The following is a 26,092-nucleotide window of genomic DNA, read 5'->3' as shown; positions in this document are numbered from 1 at the left end:
TCACCTTCAGCCTTCCAAAGCTGTGCCTAAAGCCAGCCCCCCTTTACTGCAACATGCTCCCCATGTGTGCCTTACCTCCCTCGCTTCCTCCTTCCTGGAAATGTTATCCCCCCCAAACCTGCAGGTGGAATCTGCCCATTTCTCAAAACCCAGGCATTTATGTCGATTCTAAGAATTGTGTGTCTACGTACGAGATTCTCTTGTCTACAAACAGAAACTCTTCCTGGCTCCGTATGCTCCACTCTGCCTTCCGCATACAGGTATTGGTGAAGTAGAAAGATAAAATGTGAAAGCTTGTGTAACTGGCCATTCTATGGGCATTATCTCATTAAACTCACTTTGCTATATAAGTGCATATATAGACTCAGAAAGGTTACATCACCAGCCCGGGGCTGTCTGCGGAAACGGGTGGGGGGGGGAGGGGAGAGAGTTAGCATTTGGACTAGGGCTGCTCCCAAAGTCTCCATTTTGGTGGGTCTGAAGCATTTCCCTGAACAGGATACCTGGCTGTCTCACTCCGTGGAAACCAAGTGGGAAAATAGTCCTCTGCTCAGGGAGTTTAATTACCTCTGCTTCTTTCCTAACATAAGGGGCGGGCATTGGCTTCATAATGATGAATGGGGGGCATGGCCATTTCAGCTTCTCCTGTGATGGGGGATGTCCCCTTCCTCCTGGCCAAACTCACTTTTGTTAAATGGGCTTGGAGCCCCACTGCAGGCCAGTTCAAGGGGGAGAGGGACAGAAAGGCCTGTAATCTAGGTAACCCCCAAATGCCCAAACAATCCTATTTTTCTGCTCACCTGTTGTGAAACCAAATTTTGCACCTAGATTTGGCTACCAGGACTGGAGTAAAAACCACCACAAGAGGGCAGCATTTACCCACCCTGGATCAAGCTAAACCCTCAACCAGGACTCCACACTCTGTCTCTTGATAGGCTCCTTACAGGGAGGCTCTTCCTAACAGGGATTCTGGCAAATGAGAGAAATACATCAGACCAGTCTCCAGTCTTCTAGCGGGGAGTCCGGAAGCAGCTTGCTGTTGGGTGTGGAAAGGCGTTTCCTTTAAAAACAAAAACCCTTCTTGGGAAGAAATATGCATCCCAATTCTATAACCACTGCTTTGGACTCTTCTGATACAACGAGAGGATGCTTCCATCTGCAGGCCTGCTACTGGAGGGGCAGGGGTGCGTGAAGGGGGTGCCCGGTACACAGGAAGTGCACACAAGCACTTGCTCGGGGATGGAAAAGCACTTGCACAGAGAGCTTGGTCTGGAGAGGGAAGCGCTGATGAGTCCTTCCTTGAATGAGATCGGACACTGCAGTTCAGGGTCTATGGAGCGAGGGACACCTTAGCCAGTATCTCCAAAGGGCTCAAAGGGTTGAAAGAAAGCCCCTGGGGGGAAGGCTGCTAGGAGCCAGAATTGTGTATACAATGGGCCTCTGGAGTTCCAGGTTGGATAAGGTGGGGGGCTAGGTGTGTGGGGGGTAGCATGCCGAGTGCTTGTGCTTGGTCTCCTTGCTGTGGAAGCCCCAGCCAGAGAAAATAGGATTAAAGGAAGGCTGGGAGGTGGTAATTGGAGGCAGCCCAGCTCCGCACTCAGGGAGGATGGGACCCCAGAGGGAGGGGGGCTGCCGTGGAAGGTGGGGAAAGGTGAGGTCCAGTGTGCCTTTTGCCTTTAAGAATCTCGGAGGTTGTCCCCTCCTGGGGACACCTCTTTGGCACACCATGTCCTAAGGTCCTTCCAGAGGGCCAGGGCACTTTCTCTTTGGCAGCCCCCCAAACGGAGCATCAAGAAATACCCATTGTGCTGTATAGAAAGGCAATGCTGTCTCTCTGGAGGAGAACACAGAACACAACAAAACAGAAGAACTCACTTGAGGAATGCTTACCCTCCAACCCGACGGGGGGTGGGGGTGTGGGGTGGGGAGGGTAGGGGTAGGGCAGGCCCCTCCAGCAATTTCTTGGCTCTCTCCAGGCCTTCCCCTGATTTTGAGCATTCCCGGGGAGAGAGGGACCCTCTGAGCCCATTCATCCTGACAAGGTGGGTGCAGCCCGTTGCCTGCTGGGGCGGGGAGGGGGAGAGGGAGGACTGTATTGACCCTGATTCCCACTGAAGACTGTGTTGCCCATTTTTGATCAGAGTCAAGGTTCATTTATTTGTCAAAATAGTTTATCAGGCTAGAAACTTGGGGGATCACTTTTAGAAGGCCAGGATCATGAGGGCCAGGCCACCCTGGGTTGTGGTCCTGTCGAGGAAGCCATGTGGTGCCTCACTATGGCTTCCCTCTCCAACCTATCCGCTTTAACGGCCTTCTGCTCTTTCCTTCCTAGGGTGGAAGGGCCAGCCCCATTTGGGGCAATAAAAAAATAGCAGTGATATTCTTCCTTGTACTGTTTCTAGTCTCTACCACTTTAAAGGCTGATCTATTCATACTTTTTTCGCTTCATAACATTATAAGGAGAAACCAAGGACAAGTAATTTGCCCAAAGTCACCCAGTGGCAAAGATGGGACGATTCTTATTTCTTGCATACTCCTTGGGACATTACTTCCCCGTCTTGTGGGTGGGATGGTCCGGGGAGGGCCCAATCGGGTGATCCTGTCTGGGGTGGGAGGTAGGGTTGGGGAGATGTGCTTAATCCACACGAGATGGGTTCGTTTCCTGGGGAGGGCTCCGCTAACTGATACCAGAATCTAAATGCGACCAATTCTGTGAGCCCCTTTTTGATGGAGCCTCCCCTCTTAATCATCACACTTGCTTCTCCCTGCCCTTTGTAAGCAGGACAACGAGGGTGACTCCAAGTGTTTCAGGGACACGAGCACAGATAGAAATTATGGACGTGTGATGAACCAGGGGACAGTTCTTAGCACGGAGAGTCTACAGGCCACACGCTTGCACAGGCAAGAGGACAGACGGAGACCCAGGCCTGTCACATGCGTACACACACACACCCACACACGACCAGGACGTCATCATAAAAAAGGAGAAGGGGGGCTTCAGCAGCAGAGACACTGGCTCAGAGACTCTCCTGATCGGTCCCTGCAGCCTCTCCGGGGGAACCCCAGAGCAACGGCCACGTTCCAGTGACGTCACGCACCGGTGACCTGCCCTTGTCGGGAAGAGACAGAGGGGGAAACAGTTTTGTGAGAGCCACTGTGGATTATAAAGGCATCGCAGCAGGGCAACTCAAGGAGAAAACCCAAGAAGGCCAAGGAAACCACCGAGGGGCAAGGACCCAGAAGAGGAAAAACCACAGCGACAGGACGAGAGGGACAGCGGGGGCCACGCGGGGTCCCGGAGGGAAGGTTCAGCAGTGTCCACGCTTATAAAACCTGCAGCCGCCCCGCTGGGGCGCATGGGACGGCCCCCCTGCCATCCGTCTGGGCAAGAGGATCCAGTTAGGAGCTGAAAACCCTGTGGGAAGACACGGGGGGGAGGGAGTTAGTGCCACGGAGGCAAAGCTGTGCTGTTTCCTTACGGAGCGGCAGAGAAGCCACTGAGCTCTGGGCACAGGGGCCTCACTGACCCTCTCTCTGCAGGCTCTCCGCCTTGGACAGCACCTGACCCCTAGCTGGGGCTCGTCTTGAAAGATGGGATGACCTAAGGAAGGGATGAATGAGTGCATGCTCACCAACACAACAGGCCAGGAACGGGGACCACGGAAGGGGCTTTGTGACAGCCGAAGGAGTTGGAATCTTAAAGGCGGTAACGTGAGCCTACCGGACACCAAATAAGTTTTGTATGTACGGGGAAAAAATGAGGCTGTTTAAGAAATGGGGTGTCTTCCCTATGCTACTGAAAATGAGACCACCCAATTCCTACCTAACTTAAGGGGCCCACGGTGGTGGTTTGGAGGCACTCTGTGGCGGGCATGGCGTGAGCGGCATTACCATCGTGGTTGAGAGTTCCCAGCATTAAGAAGAGGTTTAACTAGTGAGATTCAATCCAGTTTTGTGGTGCCTCAGACTGTTTCCAGCAATTTCTAGAGGACTAGGAAGGTTGTCAAAATAATACCAATTGGTATCTTCGTGGATGAGAATGCCTTGGGCAGTTTAGGGGGTTGGGAGGTGGTCTAAACGCTGGGAGCAGTGGCTGGGAATACACCTTCCCAGAAGCTGGAGCCATCATTCCACTCGGGGGCGCCCTGGGCAGACGCAGGCATCCGAAGCCGGGGTTCCCACACTTGGAGGGGCCTCAGAATTCCCTGGAGGGCTCCTTAAAAACATAAACCCCAGTTCTCACTCCAGAGTTTCAGTGTCAGCAGGTCTGGGGCGGCCTGGGAATTTGCATTTGCAGCCCCTTCTCCACTGTGGGAAAGCCAAGGCAAATGAAGCCAGACATCCCCACCCCCCCAATCAGGACTGGGAAGAGAGGGTTCTGCCCACCCCTTGCCCCTGGGATGGAGCCAGCTTACTCGTCGGTGTCTTTTTTGCTCTCCTCAATGAAGGCAATGGATTCAGATCTAAGGCGGTTGGTCACTTCATATGTTCGCAGGGTGACCCCGAAAATATCCTCATGGTACCGGTTGTCATCCTGGGGAACAGGAACAGCCCTCAAATGCCAGCCAAAGGCAGGAGAGGGGCAGACATGCTGACACCCTGGAATGGAATGTCCCTAAAAAAGATGGGTCCTAAACAAACAGGATGGAACCCAGTGTCTCTTAGAGGACCTCTGGCCTCTCAGACTGTGCTTCACAAGACCCTGTGCCCTCCAGGGTGTGGGGTCTCAGCAGCCCAGGTGGCAAAGAACATTTCAGTTCACATCTGAACTGGCACACCTTGGACAAACCTTTTTGTACAGTGCTCAACCTGCACAACTGCACAGGACAGTGCTGCAGCTTGGTTCTGGGAGCAGGAAGAATCGGTTTAGGATGGTTTCTATCCAGCTACCCAGTGGTCCACCCGCTTGTTATTTCCACCCACCACAGCCCCCACCTATGTTTAATACATGCACCTGCACACCCAGCACTCAGTTCTCCTCCTTCTGTCTCAACTATAGTTTGAGACCATGGATATCCTCTACCCCGAGCCATAAATGGGAAAATGGGAGCAGGCGGGGATGTCATCCTGGCTCCTGTAATCACTGAGACTGGTGGGGTGAGCAAGAGGAGACAGGAAGTGGATGCTGGAAAAGGGATCTGTCACTCACCCTCAGCCTGCTGATGAACACGCCCGCATCCTCTGCTGAGAGTTTCCCCTGCTGGGTCATGATGCGCTGGATGGCTTTGAGGACGTCGGCGGCCATGGTGACGTCCCCGCAGACATAGATGTGGCCCCCTTGCTCCTTCAGGGCTCGGTACACCGGTTCTGCCAGCTGCTCCTGCAGGACGTCCTGCACGTACTTCTGCAGGGAGCAGGAAGACCCGTGAGAAGGTGCTGGGTCCTGGGCAGCAGCACACGACCCCCCCAGGAGAGCAGAGCCTGACACAGGCCACCCAGGGGAGCGGGAGGAGTGAGTAGAGAGGGAAGGCCGATCCGAGGGTATGTGAATGAGCTGCTCCTTGGGTTGGAGCTCAGCTGTGCTGAGGACCCTGGAGAGGGTCATGCGGAACACGCCCCAGAGCCATAACCTGGAGGAGCAGAGGGGGTCACCATCTACCTGCTCCCTGCCCAATGGCCAGCGGTCCCCCACGGGGAGTTAACACCTGTACTCTGCTAGGTGCGGGGTTCGTCCTATGCTGGGGAGCCAGAGAAGCCCCAGGGCAGACAGCAAGAGATGGGAGAGGCGAGGGGCTGTCAGCTTACGTCTGCACAAAGCCAGCTGCTGCAGGAAGAGCTGGAGTAGAAGGTGGGCCAAGAGAAAGTGGGGTGGGCACAGGGGTGGCCAATACAGCCTCCAGGGGATTTGCCTTCTTTGTTTGGGATGCCTTTCACCTGTCTAGGAAACTGCCCAGGGGTGAGGCGGACACGCAGATGGTTCGTCTTGGCACGGCTGTCCCGCTTGTAAAAACATCGATGTACTTCTGCACCAGCTATCAAACAGCCACTGCCCACCCTCCAAGTGTCCACCCCACCCCAGCTGTCCCAGCCCCTTTCCTAGGACCCCCTGGATCTCCCCAAGATCCAGTAGGAGCACGCGCCAGTCCTGCGGCCTGCATCCATGCTGACCTGTAGCGCCTCTTGTGGACTGTTACGTGTTTTGTTTTGTTTTTTTAATTCATTTTTTCAAAATATTTTTATTTTGGTAAAATACACAAAACATTTCATGTACCATTTAACCATTTAAAAGTGAACAATTCGGGGGCATTTCGTGCACCGCTATCTTGTGCAACCGTCACTCTATCTGGTTCTAGAACTTATTCATCACCCTAAAAGGAAATTCTGTACCCACGAGCAGTCACTCCCCATTCCCCTGTCGCCACAGCCCCTGGTAACCTCAGATCTGCTGTCTCTACGGATCTGGCTGTTCTGGATATTTCACATAAGTGGCATCCTATGATATGGGCCGTTGAATGTTTTAAACCCATATTTTTATGCTCCTGCTTCCTGCAGTACAGAGCAATGTCCCGGAGGAGAATTCCGAATAGGTGAGGGGGTGTCTGGAGTTTGGGGTGCGCATGTGTGTACGAGCATGTGTGTGTGTGTTTGGGCTGGGGTGCGGGGCCTGTGCACGGGCCGGAGGTTACCTTTGGTTTGTCTGGCTCCCGGGAGTAGGCCGTGTACAGTTCTCTGAAGACCCCCTTGTTCTTGGCCTGGAGCGTCTCCTCCCTGTAGATGTGGTCTATCTTGGATTGCCGGCACCCGAACACCAGGACCATGGGGCAGGGGCTCATCCCTGGGGGACCAGGAAGATCTCACGTCACTCACAGCTCTGATGCCCGATTTGGGGGGGAGGCTGGTGGTGTCAGGGGAGGGGTGCTGGGAACCTTCGTGCGTGCCACATGGATAGAGGCACACGAACACTGGCACAGGTGGGGTGTATGTACTGGCACACACGTACACCCATGTATACACATGCACCTGCACATACTGAGGGAAGTCGGTGAAGTGTGTTCAGGGTCTCAGTCCTTCCTTCTGCCCCCTGGCTACTTAGCAGCCCCCGCTACTGTGTCGTGCTGAGAGCCCTGTCTGTGCAGCCGCAGTACCTGGGTTCGAATCCCAGCTCTGTGCGATGATGAGCAATTTAACTTACTGCGTGTCCATTTCCACAGGTACAAAAATGGAAGTACTAGTAACATGTACCTCCTAGGGTTACTTCGAGACGTCACACATTAGAGCCCAGTGAATACACAGTGAATTCTTTATCAACGTGAGCTACTCCACCGGAATGACTGGTCCAAGGGGGTGGCTTTTTTTTTTTTTAAGCTGTTTCTCTATCTTGTTCAAGGCTGTCCCTTGGCACCTACAACAGTGCCTGGCATTTATGAGATGCTCAACAAATCCCTGATTAATGCATGCCGCAACTATGGGTTTCTTCCTCTCCTCCCAAGGCTGATCTGTTGTGTGTCTCACACAGCAAAGTCTGCTCTTGAATAACAGCCTTTGGGACAATCCCATAAACGTACATATTTGGATAAGGCTTAATGTTTACTCTCTTAAGGCTGCTTGAAGTTTCAGATGGGTCCTACCTTAACAAAGAAATGTCTTCTGGGGATGGAATTTCAGACCCTAGGACAAGTTGTGTGCCAGATTTGTTGGGACAGGTCCTTTGAAGTATAACCATGAACCTCATCCATGGGTCAGGTCAGTACTAGGATCTCCCTGCCCTCCCCCAGGCAATGACGCGGTGGAGAGATAACTCCGACATTCCTCTGGGCGGCTGAGACACAGGCGGGTCCGCCCAGGTCCAGGTGGGGTGGACATCACCTGGCTGCTGAATTGTGACCCACCTTTGTGTTGGATATCAAATTGCCGCTGCTGCCAGAAGCTTCGGAAAGGGGCAATGCCAGTGCCTGGGCCAATGAGGATGCAGGGCACTTGGGGATTTCGGGGCAGGTGGAAGCTGGGTGCTCTGGACAAGAGAGAGAGAATCAGAAGGCTTGCTGTGCTCAAATTGGATCAAGGGTGGCTGGGCCTTGGGTAGACCAGGTGGCCTTCTTGGTGATACAGAGGGATTGCACTCTCCAGCTAGGGTCAGGTGCCCCTTATTGGAGTGGGAAGTCCTATAGATTTGGGGACATCCCAAAACAGGAGCACCTCAGGGTCTGGCTACCACTCCAATTCCCAGTTTTCCTCATTGCTGAGCTAAGCCACAACGGGCAGTGGGATCATTTTAACTCATGCTTTCGCGATCTCAGCACTACTGACATTTGGGGCTGCATACTTCTCGGCCACGGCGGGGTGGGGGTGGGGGGAGTCCTGTGCATTGTACGATATTCAGCAGCACCCTGGTCTCTACCTCCTAGATGCCAGGAGCACCCTCCAGCTGTGGCAAACCAAACTCTGGGCAGCCTTTGCCACGTGTGCCCTGAAAGGGAAAATCACCCCCTGCTGAGAACCACGGACTTAGCCGCCAGTGAGATCTCCTAAAATCAGGGAACAGACTTCAGTGTACAGAGAATCACCGGGTGGTGTTGAAAGTACAGATTCTTGGGCACTGCAGCAAGGCTGGGCTCAGGGTACTGTATTTTTGAAGCACCACCGGGGATTCCAATGCTTGCAGTAGGTGGACCTTTCTATGAACTCTCCACTCTCAACAGCTGAGAAAAATCACTGGTCAGGATTTCTGCACCTTCCCAGGTACAGAAGTCATTGGCTGACGAAGCAGGAACCTCCACTGGGCTTAAGAGCTCAGGTATAGCCCTCACTGTGAAAAATGTTTCAGTTGTATTTTTCATCTGATGGTGGTTAAGACCACTTCCATGAAATCTACCCTCTTAACAAAAATTTTAAGTGCATGATACAGTACTGTTAATCGTAGGCAGAAAGGTCCTTTAAAATGGAGTTTGGGGGGCACCTGAGTGGCTCAGTCGGTTAAGCGTCTGACTTCAGCTCAGGGCGTGATCCTGGCGTTATGGGATCGAGCCCCACATCAGGCTGTCTGCTCAGTGGGGAGTCTGCTTCTCCCTCTTCCTCTGCCCCTCCCCCTGCTCATACTCTGTCTCAAATAAATAAATAAAATACTAAAAAAAAAACCCAAAACAACTGGGGGTTTGGGAGGAACAGATCTGATTGATGGGAGGAGGGTTTGGACCTCCCCCATCTCCGAGACAGTGGGAACAGATAGCCTGGTAACAGCGGAGAGAATTTCCCCCAGTCTGCAGATTTCAGGAAAGCTGAATCTGCATTTGCTGGGTTGTCTACTGTAGCCCCAGTATCTCGCACAGTACATGCACTTGATAAATATTCATTGCATTGACCTGACTTTGATGGGGGGGCGGAGCCTGCTTAGCGGCTGGGCTGCTGGGTTGCCCGTCCCATGGTCCCATTTACTTAACAGCTTGGAGTGATACGGCGTTGATCTCGATTCTGTCTGACTCAGCCATTTCTCCAGAACCCTGGAGGCTGGTCCACTCAGCCCAACTCAGGGCATGAGTATGCAGGTTTGGGACAACTGCTCATTTCTCTTCATTTGCTACTTACCCTCTCACGAAACACGGGACCACTTCGTCAGCCTGTATCCGGTTGAGCCAGGAGGAGCACACACCGTGGTGAATTGGTCCTTCTCCATCTGGCAGAATAACCAAGGTGGTCTGGCGCGCCTACTGCCCCCAGGGTTCCCCGTCACTGGCCTCCCTGCTCCCTCTAGAGCAGAAGCTCACAGCCCCATGCCAAGTTTCTGCCTTGGAATTCCCTGTCTGGATCCCTTCCTCTGAAGGGGAAGAGGGAATGGTATAGTTGGGGTGAGCTCCTGGCTGTGAAACTGCCCAGGGTTCCCATGGGTAAGGGTCGGTCAGATTCAGACCCTGCCTACTGAAAAGATCTCAGTCAATGCACTCTGGGTTGCTTTTTAGGATCCTGGTCTCGGAGGTCTCTCAGGCACCTTGCATTTTAATTTCTTTATCAAGGAGGGAAAATACGGGAGACAAACACTAGGGTATCTGACTGACCTACAACCAGGAGACTTCATGCACCAGAGGGCTCCCCCCCTCCAAGGGATAGGTGGGGGTGGCTTGATCCAATCGCTGCCTTCGTGGGAGGGGGAGGGATGAGGGGCTGAAGGCAGTAAAAAGGCTCTCGAGTTTTGGAAGTAGAGGAAGCTTTCAAGTGCACATCTTCCCTCCTTCCTGATTCTGCACAGGTTTGGCTCTGCCTAAGGGGACAGTTTGCCTGCCCCGCTGCTTCCACCTGTTCCTGGCCTTGGGGTGGGTCTCCTCCCGGGAATTTGGGATTTGGCAGCCCTGCAGAGGCCCCTGGGGCAAAATGCAGACCCCGAGGCTCTCCCGGTGCCTCTGCCTACCTCGGGTGCGGTAGGAGACGATGGCCACGGTGAGGTGCACCTCGTCAGGGTACATGTCTGGGGAGGAGCTGATGGAATAGTAGCGGGGCTGCAGCAGGGACAGCTGGGTCAGGAGCAGGGTGGAGGGCATCTGGATGGACGGGAACTCCTCCAGCACCTCCACGATGGTGGGGTTCTTGCCCCATTTCCATTCCTCGTACTCCTGCAAACCCTGTGCCAAGGAGAGGGACGCAGATCTTGTACCCCGTTCTTGGTACACATTTCCAATGAGGGCATCAGAACGTCCGGGAAGAAGGTCAGGACTGATAAGGATACCTAACACTCACACAGTAATTACTCCATGCCAGGTCTTAACTCTTACAATGACGTCATGAAATAAGTATGACTGTTGTCCCTATTTTATAGCAGGGGAACCTGACAAATACAGAGGCTCTTTGGCTTGGAGGCAGTGATTCTGGGTTTTGAATCTAGGTCAGGGGGTGGCAAACTTCTGCCCAAAAGGTCAATGTGGCTTACTACCTGTTTGTAGGGGTCATGAGCTAAGAGATGTCTTTACATGTTTAAATTGTTGGGGGGGGAGGATCAAAAGAAGCATACTATTTCATGACACAAGAATGTGATATGAAATTCGAATTTCTGTGCCCACAAATAAGATTTGATTGGAACCCCACCACATCGACTCACTTAGTACTGTCCATGCTGTTGGGCTATAATGGTGGAGTTTAATGGTTGTGATGCAGATCTCATGGGCCGTGAGCCTAAAATATTTACTACCAGGCTCTTTATGGACAAAGGTTGCTGACCCCTGCTTTAGGCAGTGTGGCCCCAGAATTTGGGTTCCTAACCATAATACGTCCTGCCATATGTAAAGGTCAACAGAGAAGCACCGTGGAGGGAGTCATGATTTGCTGGTATGGAATGCAGACCTGTGACCTGTGAGTTTGCAGGGCTGGAGATGCATCGGCAGAGAGCACAGGTCAAGTTCAAGAGGGTGAATGACAACCCCCGAGGAACAGATTAGGGTGTGGAGGACCACATGCAGGGGCTTGTGGACAGCAAAGCCCACCTGTTACCAGGGAACAGAGGAACTCTCTGGGGCTCTGGAGTTTTGTTTTCTTACATCTCAGAAGCTGCTCCCAGCAGTCCCTGATTGCTTACAGGAGGCTCAGATTTTGAGGAGTAAAGCGTAAGTGCACCATATAACAAAGCTTTCCTCCGTGGCCCTAGAGATCATCTTGCTTTATTGATAGGGCATGGTATCCTTGAGAATGTGCCTTGCAGACCTCTAGCCTCACTGACCTCGAGCTGCAGGGGTGCAATTAGCCAAGAGCTTCAGGAACTGCTCCCTGAAATGGCCATCGATGGGAAACAGACACAGATCACCCATGTTGGTCCTTCCTAAGGCTGCGGTTGTCGTTCCAGATGCTTCCATTCACACTTCCTTCCCTTGGAGTCAGACTTGTTGGATGGCTGATGGTCCTCCCAATCTTATCTCACTCTTGCCCATTTTTCCCTCACACAGTTGTTTCCCTTAATAAAAATCCTCGCTCATTTAATCCCACATTGGAGTTTGTGCTCTTTGGAAGAAACGGGCTAATATGTACAGTTTATCAAATTCTACTTGAAATCGTCCTGTGCAAACAGTGCAATCTCTGGTCCCTCTTCATAGTAGCCCCCCCCACACCATTAATTAAAAATTTAAAGTTATACATATACACTGTGTACAAAGTTAAACAATTCTGCAAAGTTTATGATGAAAATTAATGCTCCACTTCTCCAATCTGTTTACGACTCCCCAGAATTAACCACTTACAACTTTCTAAGTGTTCCTTTTCATGTTTGTTTTCTCATTTCTAAATATAGGCGACCCTCAAACAACATGGGTTTGAACTGTGCAGGTTCACTTATATTCAAATTGTTTTCGATCAATGTAATAGAGGACTGTAAATGAATTTTCTCTTCCTTATGATTTTCTTAACATTTTCTTTTCTCTAGCTACTTCATGGAAAGAATACAGTGTATAATACATAAAACATACAAAATATGTGTTCATCAACTGTTATTGGTAAGGCTTCTGGTCAACAGTAGGCTAACTTAATGGTTAAGTTTTTGGGGAGTCAAAAGTTATATGTGGATTTTCTACTGCACAGGGGGTCAGCACCCCAACCCCCATGTTGCTCAAGGGCCAGCTGTAATATACATTCTTTGAATTAGCCTCTTCCTGTCTGCCCATCATTCGTCCCTCTCCTAGACAGCAGAAGAAAGCTAAGCCATCCTTTGCTGGAGGCTTGCTTAGTGGGGAGGAGCCCCCACTGGGAGAAGTCTGGGTGGTCCTCCTGGGTAGGACTCTTACTGGGCAAGATTTTGCAGCAGCTTGGGGCAAGTGAGTCCTACCTAGGTTGCAAAGCAAGGATGGTAGAAATGTTTGATGCATTTCTATTGATGCTACCAATAGCTCCTCTGTGTTGGGAAAGACCTCTCTCTAAAACAGGGCACTGTGGGATCCTTCTCTATTTCTTTTCCTTCTAAGCATGGGCTCAGATGGAGCTAAAGGAAGCTCAAGGACTCCAAAGGGAGGAGGGACAAGAGTTCGAACACCAATTTCTACTAGGCCAGAGAACTCTGGCTACCCTCGTTCTGTCGGACCTTTGTTAGAATGAGGGGGGATGGTGAGGACAAGCCAAAATGGACTAGCCAATATGGCGACCATCCGCAAACTAAAAATCTGCAACTCTTGCTCCACACTGCCACCTGCTGGACAACTGTTGTAAGAGCTCTATAACTCTCCACTGACTAGGAGGTAAAAGATGCCCTTCGGGTTGTAGGAGGCCAGGGACCCACCCTGCTGAGGACCAGCAGACGCTGCTTCTCTTTCTCGCTGGTGGCCAGGGAGGCAAACTGCTGCAGCTGCAGTGGCGTTGGCGGCGTGGTGATGTCCAGGTAATACTTGAAGGCCTGGAAGATGGTGCAGGGCGGGAGGCGGTGCTCATCTGTCCAGTTACTGATAACTCCTATGGAGGTACAATGGAGGTGAGGGGTGGGTGGGGGAAGGCGAGCCTGAGCTCCAAGGGCTTGGGTCCAAGTCAGGAAGGCCAGATTTGCTCCTGGGGCAGAGGACGGGGCCAGGTGAGCCAAGCAATCCCTTGGCTTGTCACCTTCCATGTCCCACGTCTAGACCCAGGGTTCTGGGGACCATGTGATCACCTCATGTGTGCAAGGAGCATATCCAAAATCCATTGAGCAAATTAGTTCAAAAATGAAAAAGTAATATTAAAATAGCATGAGGCAGTCCGTCCTCTGGCATTCTGTGCAGTGAGCCCCCCACTGAGCACAAGCTAGGAGTCTATTTTGGCTTTGTCTACCCTCTTATGGTGTTGGCCTCTCAAACCTCTAATGGGATTCCAGCGTTTAAAATGACAAACATGCCTAACACTTTGCTAGCACTTTCTATACGCCAAGTGCTATTCTCAACACTTTATATTATTAACTCACTTAGTCCTCACGACAACCCTAGGTGGTGGGTGCTATTATTATTCCCATTTTGCAACTGAGAAAAAGGGAAGCACAGAGAGGTCAAGGAATTTGCCCAAGGTCACACAGCTCCTAAGTGTGAAATCAGGGAGGTCTGCCCCAGACCTCGTTCTAACCACTATGCTGTACTGCTTCTGTGTAATTTTCCATCGGATATAGCCCTAAACACAGCGTCTACTTTACCAGGGACTCAACCCAACGTAAAAAGTGCTGCTCCAACATGAAGAACTGGCTGGGTTGGATTTATTAAGATAAAGTGTTGTCTCTCCAAAGTGGTATTTCCTGAAGGACTTCCAGTCGGGCTTTGACCACGTGCTATTTTCACATTCTGCTCTGAGCGTACACTCTAGCTCCTTTGTAAAGGTGATATGTCACCATATCCCGGGCTGTCTGTCAGGTAGGGTCACCATGATTCCTGGTATCTGAGCCCTGAGCTCACCTGTGCCTCCTGAAATGAAGCCCTGAGACCCATTTGCCCTTAAAAGTTCTTCAACGGGAAGGTCAAGGGTGGTCACTGAAACAGACTGGAACCTGATCTAATGATGGTTTGACCTTGAGTCCGCCATCGAGCTGCATGTGGCGCCTCTTGATTTTAAGAGGAGGGAGGGGTACACGTCAGCTGCTGTTTACTTGGTGGGCAGTGAGGCGGGGTGATCAAGGCAGGCAGAAGCCCCTTCCCCCAAGGAGGAGCTATGGATGTCCTAGCATCACCGACATTGGCTCAGTCATCTGGGCCAAGGTGGTTCGGCCACGAGAAAGGAGGAGTCTTCCGTCTCATAAGCTGCAGGTGACGGAGACCCACCCTCCCACCCGGATTGATGACTGGGAAGAAGGATGGGTCTCCTCTTCCCCAGGCACCCACTGCCTCTGGGACTCCCTGGAGAAGGGGAGGGCTCTGGAGAGGGGCCAGGTGGGGGGCCCCCTCCCTGCCACGTAGTTACCCAAAGCCGTGTTCCGCTCCTCCAGCAGCTCCACCTTCACCAGCTGGTTGACCGGGGGTGCGTCCTCCAGCCGCTCGATCAGGGCGTTCACGAGGTCCTCGCGGTTGCCTGGGAAGACGCCCAGGTGGTCCCCAGGCTGGTACTGGAGCTCCTGATTCCCGTTGGTGTGGAGACGCACGAAGATGGTTGATCGGCTGGAGGGAAAGGGGGGGAACAATCAGATACGTCACCAGCGACTGCATCCTTTTTTTGTTCCTTTGTCTCTTCCCATGGCTGCGAGCTCCCCCTTTCATTCTCCGTGGGGCCCATGCCAGTGAGACCTCGGCACCCACTGTTCCAACCACGTCTTTTAGCAGGTCACCCATGAGCTCCTCAGTGCAAACCCAAGGCCAAGTTCCGAGCACTCATCTTGCTCACGGAACCAGTACCGGACGTGGCTGCTCTTTCCTCCTTCTCAACTCCCTTCTCCTGGGTTCCAGCACCCCACACTCTCCCGATCTTCTCTCCTTTGGCGGTTCCTTCTCATCTCCCCAGACTCTGGACATTAGAGCCCCTCAGGGTTCAGTCCTCAGATTCCTTGCTTTTCTATCTTCCCAAACTTGCCTTTCTCCATAGCACTTACCAGCATCTGCCCTCTTGTGGAGTTTACATCATCGTGTGGTTTGTGGTCTGCCCTCCCCTGCCTACTGCCCCTCCCTCCCCCCAGCCTCCAGGACAACATAAACTCCAGAGAGCAAGGAACCTGTCTGTTTTGTCCATTGCTCTATTCCTGGCAAATAGGACAGTCACAGCACATAGCTGGTACACAAGAAATATTTATTGGCTGAAGGAACCTCAGACTCCCAGGGTTAACCGGTTGCCAGAACAGACTCTAGTCTCAATACCAACCGGGGTTCTCCCAGGAATCACGACCCCATTGGAGCCAAGGCAGTGGAGTCCCCAGTCTGTGTCATGCCATCTCTCCTGGGAATCCCAGCTCTGCCCCCCCCTTTTAAGTGTGTGTGTGTGTGTAGGGGGCTCCTCATATTATCACAAAAGAGAAATACATTTGGTCTCGGTTGTGCACAAATCCACCAATATACATTTGAGAGATCTAAGGAGAAAACAGCACAGAGAGACTGATTTATGTCCTGCCAGATCCTCCCCTTTTCCATTGGTTTTTGTATTTTAAGGGCAGGAGGCTCATGCTAAGGGAAGGCTTCAAGAATGAATTGTCAGACTATGATCGTTCTGGTCCATTAGAAGGTTTTAGTACAGACCTATTGCTTTACACAATACCTGAGGACTTGGGGGCTGATTACACTTTGGTAAATCAGATTCTTTGTCCTCTTTGGGTTCCGTGGGCATTTCAGATCTGCTTTTCTTCATTGCCAACTGGTTCTCGGTAGAGACACTTCATATTCAACATGAAGTTTCTACATTCTCCATGGTATGTAAATCAACACTTGAATAGATCAATGGAACTCGCTATATAAAGGAGTTTTCTGGCACACCCAAGAACCCTTTTGTGCTGAAAATAGCCACCAGTATTAAAAATAGTTGTGCTGGCACATTTACTTTTTTGCAAGTATTTTCTCGAAGCAAGGCACCCCTGTCCTTCAGAGGGTGGGGGAAATTGGTGGCTGAGACTGTGAATGGTGGTGTCAGGGTCTGGGGTCCCATTCTCCTTTCCTGGACAGATTTTGCTGTCTCGAGCACTGATCTTGTCAATTATACAGACTTGCACGACTGATTCTGCTCTGAGCTCCTACGGATTCCTGGTTCCTGGAGAGCAAAGACACCATCACCCCCTGCCAGCACCAGGGTTGGAATTAAGAGGCTGACAGCCAGCAGGGGGCGCTGTGGGGCTGCCAATTTCGGAGCCTCCCGCGCCAACCACAGGAAGCCTTTGAAAGGCCCCCAAATCAATTCCCACTTTCTCCCAGATCATCACGATTTCTTTCAGAAGTATATTTGCCTCTGTTCTTCTGGCCGGTACAAAATAGAAATGCGGAGGACCCGAACTTGCTGAGCTGGCTTGCGCTCACAGCCATTTCCCCCAAGTCCTCTTGAACGTGACATAAGGTGGTCAGGCAGACAAGGGGCAGGAATGGGGAGGCAGCTGGCAGGTTAGCTAGGTGGCCCAGGCTCAGCCCATGCTGGGAATTTAACCAAGGGGACGTTGCAAGCTTCTGAGAACCGCAGCGCTGTATGGCTCTGTAGCCTCAGGGCACCCTGATGGGCTGGTCTTTGAAGCTTTGTGGGGGAAGCAGATTCCCCCCAACCCTCTCTTGGTAGCACTAACCTGGAGAGCAGTTGTCTTAAATCTCAGTTCTGCTGGGGGTTTGTAAGTATAGGATTTTGTAAGCTTTTTTTTTTTTTTTAAGCTTGGGACACATATGGGCCATTGAGAAGTATAGGGGGAGGGGAGAAAGGGCAGAAAGGGCAGTGTGGGAAGGTAGTAGTCATTGGGGCCCCTCCATCCCCTCCTCCAGATTCCAGAAGCATAGCACATACACACACAGACATAAACACACACACGCATGTACGCTTGGCAGCGGTTCAATGACAGGTTCACAGATGAAACAACAGTCTGCTAACGTCCAGCATTAAATGGGAAAAAAATAGCTAATGTTTATTCTTTAATGAAAAGAATAAACATTGTAAGTTTCATTCATTCAGCAAATATGTATGGAGTGACAGGCACTGTTCTAGGCCCTGGTGAGATAGTGGTGGGTCTGGGGTTCCATTCTCATTGAGTGTCCGATTCTCATTGAGAAGCAACTTAAAAAGGTCTCAGAGCAGTTGGTGATGTGGATGGGTGCGTGGTGATGGGCTGGGGGCAGCAGGCTGAGTGAGTGATCATCAGATAGGATGGTCAGGGAGGCTGCTGTGGTGATGTGACATTTGAGCAGAGACCTGAACAATGAGAAAAAGGGACATGCAAAGATCTGTTTGGGAAGAGTGTCTACATGTGCAAAGGCCCTGGGGTAGGAAAAGGTATGGCATATTTGGAGAAAGGAAAGAAGGCTGAAGTGTTTGGAGAGTGGTCAACACAGATGTAGGGGGCAGGGGAGGGAAATCAGAATGCTGGGCAGAGGCCAGATCACGAGGCCTTCATCATGACCTGTCATGGCAAGAAGTTTGGAGGTCTCCTCAATCCAGTGGGAAGCCACTGGAGGGTGTAAAGTTGTGGAATGACAGGATTCAATTTACATTTTTCCAAGATTGGTCTGGCTGCTGTTTGGAAATGGATCTTTGAGAGAAAAGCCAAGAAACAAGGAGACAAGTTAGGGTCTATTGTAGCCACTCATACATCGATGAATATGGCTTTGCTGAAGGTGGCAGCTGTACGTCTGAGATGAAGCTGAAGGTCAAATCCCAGAGGACCAGCTGAGGGCCGGACGAGCAGTGTAAGGGAGGGAGAGGAGGCAAGGAAGATGCTGGAGTTTTTGGCTTAAGCCAAATGTTGATGTTCTCTGTTGAAATGGGGAAGGCTGGAGAGAAGCAATTTCATCCAAGGAGTGATGAGAACCAAGAGCTCCCCTACCAAGAACTACCCATTGTAATATCCCGCCACTCTCCACGATGGCCCAGCACTGAGGCCCCCTTCCGCACCTCTGATCTGCCAGCCTCTGCCTAGATGTCCCTCCTCTGTTCTCATTCCCTTTCTAAAGCCTACCCTGCACTTCTCCTCCTCCTTCGGACATGTAGGACTTATGATCACCACACCCATTACTGCTCCATTATCCTCCTTTCTGTATTGTTTGCTAATTAGGGTACCTAGAAAATGTATTTCCTGGCCAGACAGTAACTGTGGTCACTTTTCTCTTTAGATGTGCAAGGATCACCCCCAGAAGGCTGTTTACTTCCTCTTATGCACTTTGCTTGCAATTAAGGGTCTGGGGGGCAGGGAGTAATTTGTGATATCTCGCTTATGGACTCCTGGCCCAAACAGCCTGACTTTGCGCCAACTTGGGCAGGGGAAATGGGAGAGAGTATCATGCTTTTCTTTTTACTCGATTATCCCTTAAAACAAACCAACAACTTATAAAACTGGCGATAGCAGTAAGCCTGAAAATAGGTCATGCTCTAGAGTGTGCTTCTAAAGAGAGAGATACCTACATGCAATTTGATCCTTTTTGTGTTAATTCACGACTGATTTTAATAGTAGGTTCTAGTCCCAACCTTGCTGAAATAGTCTCTTGTAAGTCACTCAGCATAGAGTCAGCTGCCCTGTCCAGAGGTGAGTGGGGGTTATTCTGGGACTTTGGTCCAACTTAGCATCAGAATATTTGCAAAGGACCTTGCTTTTTATGTACCAGGGTTTAGGGAGTAATTTTTGTGATTTGGTCTTTCACAGTTTGTTGCTAAAGGAAATTTCCAGTGGATTCTTAGTCTCTTCTCTTCCATGCTACTGAAGTCATCCCTTGCCACGGGGCAGAAATGGGAAGTAAGGGTGCGTATTTCAAACACAAGGTCCCTCTCTGTATCAGAGATCTCTATGCTCCGAATGTTGCATTTAACTACTTATTCAAAGGGATTCATTTCCCAACCCATTTCTTTAATGTTTGAGGATCTAAGAGAGTACATGAGAGCTTGGGGGGTTCATCCTGCTGATTATCAGCGGTCTGAAGGCCACGTAGAAAGCATGCATACTAAATTTGCACGTGTTTGAAGCTGGGACGGATAAGGGAAGGTATCATGTGAGAGTTGCTTCTTGCACCTCGTCCTTAATGCAGCAGCCTTGCAACGCTCTGGAGGACACCTGGGTAGCCATTCGGCATGCTGACTTTGGAGCTGGAGACCTGAGTCTATGTGACCTTGAAAAAGTCACTTGCATTATCTACTTATCACTTTTCATATTTAAAACATCGATGATGGGGCGCCTGGGTGGCTCAGTCAGTTGAGCATCCGACTCTTGATTTCAGCTCAGGTCATGGTTGTGGGATCAAGCCCTGCGTCCGGCTCCACACTCAGTGGGGAGTCTGCTTGAGATTCTCTCTCTCCCTCTCCTTCTGCCCCTCCCTGCCTAAAATAAATAAATCTTTAGAAAAATAAAAAAACAAAAACCAAAAAACGTCGATGATAATAGTACTGACTTCCTGGGCTGGTCAAGAGTTCTGGGAGATCCTGCACAGAGAGGACTCAAGACAGGGCTTGGCACACAGAAAGCACTAGAGAAATGTCAGCAAATCTGTACAGCCGCCGTTCCCATTCTGCATCAGGAGACAGGGGCTCGGAGGGCCTGAGTAACTGGCCCACGGTCACACGGCTGGTGTGCAGTGGAGCTGGGGTCAGAACCCAGGGCTGTCCAGCTCGTGAGCCTACTCTTTGGACTGAAGAATCAAGATTTCAAAAGATCGGCATGGGCTGTAACCAGAAAGTGAAAAAAGATGCCATTCCTTAGGGATCAACGCAAAGGACTTCATTAAGGCCAAAAATCTTATTTACAGAAGTCGAGGGATGGACAGACCTGGCTCACTCCCTTTGAAAACAGCAGCAAGGGTGTAAGCTTTAATGGGAGAGCGGCATGGGTGCAGGACAAAGCCCGCGATCTTGGGTGGCGTAAGTGTGTCCTGCTCAGGTCGGGGGGTGGCTATCATGGCCCCAGGGCACGCGGCAGGTGTGCCACGTCCTCCGCTGTGCTGTGACCGGGTTTGAGAATGACCTTGCCGGCAGGACAGAGTGTGTCCTTTTACTAAAGTGAAAGGCTTGGGAAACGGGGTCTTAGGAAGCACGGTTTGAAGGAATCAAAACCCAGGAGAGACTGGCCAATGTCCGTGGCTATTAGCAGGTCTCTCATCTGGAAGAACGGAGTTTGTTTTGGGTGTCACCAGCGTATAACTGAGATCGGTGTGGAGTGCTGGGAAGATGCCCTTCGGTTATAGCAATAGAAGATAATTTCTAACAATTAGGACTTTGAAACACAGAGTGGGCTGTTTGGTGAGGTAATGAACCTCCCATCATCCCAAAGGAATTTAAGCAGCATCTGGGTAGCCAGTTTTCGGGACTCTAGAGAAGAATTACCCCCAAGGAGGAAGTGTTCTCTGACTAGTACGCTGTGGTACAACGGACATTCAGCAGTCCACAAGGGTGTGCTCTGAATTAAAAATGCCTCATGAATCCTTTCCCTTTCTGCTCTCCACGATGATCACCGGCATGGCCTCTCCCGCTCCCTCTAGGTCGGAGCTTGGCAAAGGGAAAGCGGGAAACCTCGATGTTACAAAGCAGTAAGCGGATCTCAGTGGCACTTGGGATGGTCGAGGGAAGCCAGTCCTCCGCGTCAACCAGGGCTCCTCCCTGATTGTGGGGGGCATCTGGAGCACGAGTGGGGAACCGCCAGCCAACCAAGGGGTTCCTACCTGGATTTAGGGCTCTGAAGGTTCTGACGGCTGAGGAGTCGAGCGGCTGAGACCCGCTTTTTGTGGACAGTGGACAGACCTGCGGTGAGAACAACAACAGTCTCCCTGAGCTGGGGTTAAACCATGGTCAGTACAAAGCCTCCAGCTTCTCCTGACCCTCTCTTCACGCGTCTACTGTCCTCTGGAGTGAAGTGAAGAGATGAAAGAAAAGACACAGGGTGGGTGGGGGGGGCTGTGGATAATGCAGAAGCAAGAGCAAATCTGGTGGAGCTGAGCTGAGAAGAAGAGTTTCAGGGTAACGCACCACCCCATTGGAGGGAGAGACGTCCAGGCACAGGGCGACTGGGTGTGGGGCGCTGGCAGTGTATTTGTTTTCAGAGGACTGCACTCAAGACAGACGGAAGCCATGACACCCAGCTTCTCTCAGCACCTTTCAGTGTGTGGGGGGGGACACTCTGTCTTGCCTCCCCCTTCCCCCCTCCCACTGTCCTGCATGCCTCTCCAGGAGAGTGGTGAGAGGTACCTTGCGTAAGTTCTGGAGCTTCGGCCATGTAGGTGAGGCGGAATTTGTTCCTCTTCCAGCTGCGGTCATTGCTGATGAGGGAGTTGTTGGCCTTCTCGATGTTGACGTCATCTCCCACACAGAACACATCACAGGCTGCCTGTGGCACACGCAGGGCTCTCAGTGACCTCCCAGTCATGGCATGTATCCATCCATCCATCCATCCATCCATCCATCCATCCATCCATCCACCCACCTATCCATCCATCCATCCATCCATCCATCCATCCATCCATCCATCCATCCATCCATTTGTCTATTCATCCCTCCATCCCTCCACCTACCTGCCCTCCTTCCCTTCTCCCCTCCCTTCCTTTCTTCCTTCCTTCCTTCCATCCATCTGTCCATCCATCCTTCCATCCATCCATCTACCCACCCTTCCTTCCTTCCCTGCTCCTTCCTTCCTTCCTTCCTTCCTTCCTTCCTTCCTTCCTTTCCTTCCTTCCTTCCTTCCTTCCTTCCTTCCTTCCTTCCTTCCTTCCTTCCTTTCCTTTCCTTTCCTTTCCTTTCTTCCTTCCTTCCTTCCTTCCTTCCTTCCTTCCTTCCTTCCTTCCTTCCTTCCTTCCTTCCTCCCCTTCCTCCCCTTCCTCCCCTTCCCTTCCTTCTGTCCATCCATCCCACCATCCCTCCATCTAAACCTTCCTTCCTTCCACTCACCCACCCATCCACCCATCTGTCCATCCCACCACCAACCTGCAAGCCACTCATCCATCCATCTATCCACTAATCCATCCTATATTTTTTGAATGCTTTGATATGCTGGACATATCATATTTACTAATTAATGACTTTAGCATTTAACCTCTATTTAATATGTAACTTTTATGTCATTTATTCCTGAAACCAATATTTGTAGAGGCCTAACATTAAGCAAGAAAATAAACACCTTGGGGCACCTGGGTGGCTTAGCCGGTTAAGTGTCTGCCTTTGGTTCACATCACGATCTCAGGGTCCTGGGATCAAGCCCCGCATCAGGCTCTGTGCTCAGCAGGGGAGTCTGCTTCTCCCTCTCCCTCCACCCCACCCCTCGCTCATGCTCACTCTCTCTCTCAAATAAATAAAACCGGGGAGACTGTTGTTGTTCTCAAATAAATAACATCAATAAATAAAATCAGTCAGTTAAGCGTCTGCCTCCGGCTCGGGTCATGATCCCAGGGTCCTGGGACTGAGCCTCATGTCAGGCTCCCTGCTCAGCAGGGAGTCTGCTTCTCCCTCTCCCTCTGCCCCTCTCCCCTGCTTGTGATCTTTCTCGAGCACATTCTCTCTCTCAAATAAAAATCTTTAAAAAAATAAACTAAATCTTAAAAAAGAAAATAAACACCTTAGAACTTCCTCTCCATCCTCCTCTAAAAATTTAAACACTTACATTAAAAGCAGAACATATTGAATGTTTGAACACCTGCCTATGAATTTTGCTTTTTTTCTATTTCTTTCTTTCTTTTCCCCCCCAAGGTCAATCAATTCTCTGACTTCAGTAATCCTAAAAATTACCATTTGGAACTCAGGTTTTTGGGATAAAAGCCATGGATAATTTAAGAGTGTTTTTATTTTTGTTTTTTTAGAGAGAGAGCATATGAGCAAGGTGGGGAGGGGCAGAGGGACAGGGAGAGAGAGAATCTTAAGCAGACTCTGTGCTGAGCACAGAGCCTGATGTGGGGTCAATCCCATGACCCTGAGATCATGACCTGAGGCAAAACCGAGAGTCGGATGCTTAACTGACTGAGCCACCCAGGTGCCCCAATTCAAGAGGTTTTTCAGGGTAGCTTTAACCATTTTTGGCCTTGTGTTGATTTTCAGACAATCTAAACATCCATCAACTGATGGATGGATAAACAAAATATGACATATACATACAGCAGAATAGTATTGGGCTGTAAAAAGCAATGAAGTACTGATATATATACTACAATGGGGTTGAACCTTAAACACGTGAAATGAGCCAGGTTCAAAAGATCACACACTATCTGATCTCATTCACATGAAATGTCCAGAAGAGGCAAATCTATGGAGACAGAAACCAATGAGTGGTCGCCAGGACTGGGTGTTTGGTGGGAGAATGGCGGGGTACAGCTAAAGGATACAGTGCCTTGTGACAGACCCCGCTTCTGGAGTGCTCCATCAAAGTGGGCTGACTGAAGTCAAGAACCATAGTGGTCTCAAGGTAACAAAAGCTAAGTTATCACAATGTTCCTTGTCTAGGAAGAAATGCAGAAACAGGCTTATGGACACAGCCTCCCCGCACAGATACCCAGAAAGCTCAGGGGCCTCAGTTTCCCCTTTTCCTCCCTATCTGCATCAGCATGCCAGATGGAAAGTGCAAATGACTGACAGGACATTGCATGGATCCTTTCTCCTGTGGCTGCTGGACAGAATGCATTTTGGGGTGGAGGAAGGAGGAGGGTCGGCATTCATGGTTTTTTGCTTTTCCCAGGATGGCCAACTGAATCACGCCCCACACGCAGATAGGAGGCCATTATTCATTATTCTCCTGTGACCTCATGTCTAGAATTGCACTGTCCAAAGGATGTTCTATCACGATGAGAATGTTCTATGCTGTCTCCTGGGGTGGCTACTGAGTACATGAAATATGCAGCCAAGGAATGGGATCTTTAAATAGAATCTATTTAATATAGATAGTAAATAGAATTAAAAATCTAATTAAAAATGATTACAATTTTATACATTCATTATGGTATATAAAATACATATGTAATTATTTTATGTGGGATAAATATATTTATGCAATTATGTCGTATATAATATTTCTGTCATAATATACACTATACTATATTATAGATATTTTAATTATTTCTATGCATATATATATAGACACTTTTCATGCAACATACAATTCATCATTTTAAAATGTACAATTTCACGGTTTTTAGTGTGTTGAGAGAGTCCTGCAACCCCCACTGCTATCCAGTTCTGGAACATTCTCATCCTCCCAGAAGAAGACCTATACCCGTTAGCAATCATTTCCATTTTCCATTTCTCCAGACCCCTGGCAACCATGAATCTGATCTCTGTATGGATTTGCCTGTCCTGGACATTTCCTATGAATGGAAGCATAGACCTTTTGTGCCTGGCCTCTTTCACTCTGCAGGTTTGCGAGGCTTATCCATGGTATAGCAGGTGTTAGTGCTTCATTCTTTTCTTGGCTGAATCATATTGCATTGTCTAGACATACCGTACTCACTTATCCATTCAGCCTGTTGAATGTTCATTTACATTGACATTTAAATAGCACACGGGGCTAGCGGCTGCTGTATTGGTCAGTGAAGATCTAGCACAAGAGGGAGAAGCTTGTCCAAGTAGACAAATTGGAAACCTGAGCTCCAGGGCGAGGCACGCCCCCTGGTGTGGCTAACCAACTTTATGTTTTCGGTCTACTTGTCTACCAAATGTGCGGGAGGGACAGATTCTTCCCAGCTCTGAAATCCCAAGACTACAATTTTTTTAATAGACTCACTCCCTACCCATAATGCAGGGGGTTAGATTCTGGGTGGAGAATGTGTGTTTTAAGTTCACCCAAACTCATCTGAGTTGTTGAAACCTGTATCCTGGCTGGATACATGGGGGAAATACTGGGGGTTCTCTCAAGTTTCTTCTATTTCTGATGGTGTAGGAACTCCGTCTTTGGAGATCTTGGGGGGGTGTGTGTGTGACTTCCCCTTAGGTCTGAGATCTGGGCTGGTGGTTACCTTGAAGACCTTCTTGGCCCAGGTCCTGAAAGCCTCTTCCTGCCCACACAGCTCATCCCCTTCCCTCATCTTTAGGATCCTCTCTCCTCCCAGCTCCTCCAGGAGGGTGTCCACAGCATGTCCAAAGGCACAGAAGTGCGGGTAAGCACGGGAGCCAAGGCCAAACACAGAGAACCTGCCAAGGAGACAACAAAAGGTCCGTGTTAGGGGACTGTGGGGCGTGAGGAGGTGTCTGGTGTTATGGACTCTATGTCCCTCCACCAAATTCATATGTTGAAACCCTAACCCCAATGTGGCTGAATTTGGAGATGGGGCCTTTAAGGTGGTAACTGAGGTTAAATGGTGTCATAAGGTTGGGCCCTAGTCCAATAGGACCAGTGTCCTTAGAAAAAGAGGAAGAGACACCAATAACACTCTCTCACTCTGACAGTGCAGAGAGGAGAGGCCATGTGAGGGCACAGCTAGAAGGCGGCCATCTGCAAGCCAGGAGGAGAGGCCTCACCAGAAACCAATCCTACTGGCACCTTGATCTTGGACTTCCAGCCTCTAGAACTGTGAGAAAATAAGTATCTGTTGTTGGAAGCCACCCACTCTGGTATTTTGTATGGCAGCCTGAGCAGACTAAGACATCTGGTTATCTCTAGAAGGACCATGTTTATTTAGCCCATGGT

The 26,092-nt window shown here is 50.3% G+C and overlaps 1 protein-coding gene across 3 annotated transcripts in view; it reads right to left on the bottom strand.

The window, feature by feature from the left end:
* Positions 1-2,846: 2,846 nt before the first annotated feature.
* NOS1 (nitric oxide synthase 1) overlaps positions 2,847-26,092 on the bottom strand; it is a 170,751-nt gene continuing 147,505 nt past the window's right edge. For all 3 annotated transcript variants that reach the window (XM_087857307.1, XM_087857309.1, XM_087857308.1), the window contains 12 exons: positions 25,422-25,596; positions 21,679-21,817; positions 21,156-21,234; positions 14,812-15,005; positions 13,181-13,350; positions 10,340-10,550; positions 9,523-9,610; positions 7,830-7,951; positions 6,627-6,775; positions 5,150-5,344; positions 4,416-4,534; positions 2,847-3,415 (listed from right to left, as the gene is read on the bottom strand). In XM_087857307.1, coding sequence (XP_087713433.1) covers positions 3,400-3,415; positions 4,416-4,534; positions 5,150-5,344; positions 6,627-6,775; positions 7,830-7,951; positions 9,523-9,610; positions 10,340-10,550; positions 13,181-13,350; positions 14,812-15,005; positions 21,156-21,234; positions 21,679-21,817; positions 25,422-25,596 — 1,657 coding nt within the window. In that variant the 3' untranslated portion in view covers positions 2,847-3,399. The remainder of the gene's footprint in view (positions 3,416-4,415; positions 4,535-5,149; positions 5,345-6,626; positions 6,776-7,829; positions 7,952-9,522; positions 9,611-10,339; positions 10,551-13,180; positions 13,351-14,811; positions 15,006-21,155; positions 21,235-21,678; positions 21,818-25,421; positions 25,597-26,092) is intronic.

The sequence above is a fragment of the Ursus americanus genome, chromosome 30 (assembly GCF_024610735.1).
Source record: "Ursus americanus isolate L20-20 chromosome 30, mUrsAme1.1.p, whole genome shotgun sequence".
Taxonomy (NCBI): Eukaryota; Metazoa; Chordata; class Mammalia; order Carnivora; family Ursidae; genus Ursus; species Ursus americanus.
This window is presented reverse-complemented; position numbering and strand designations above follow the sequence as displayed.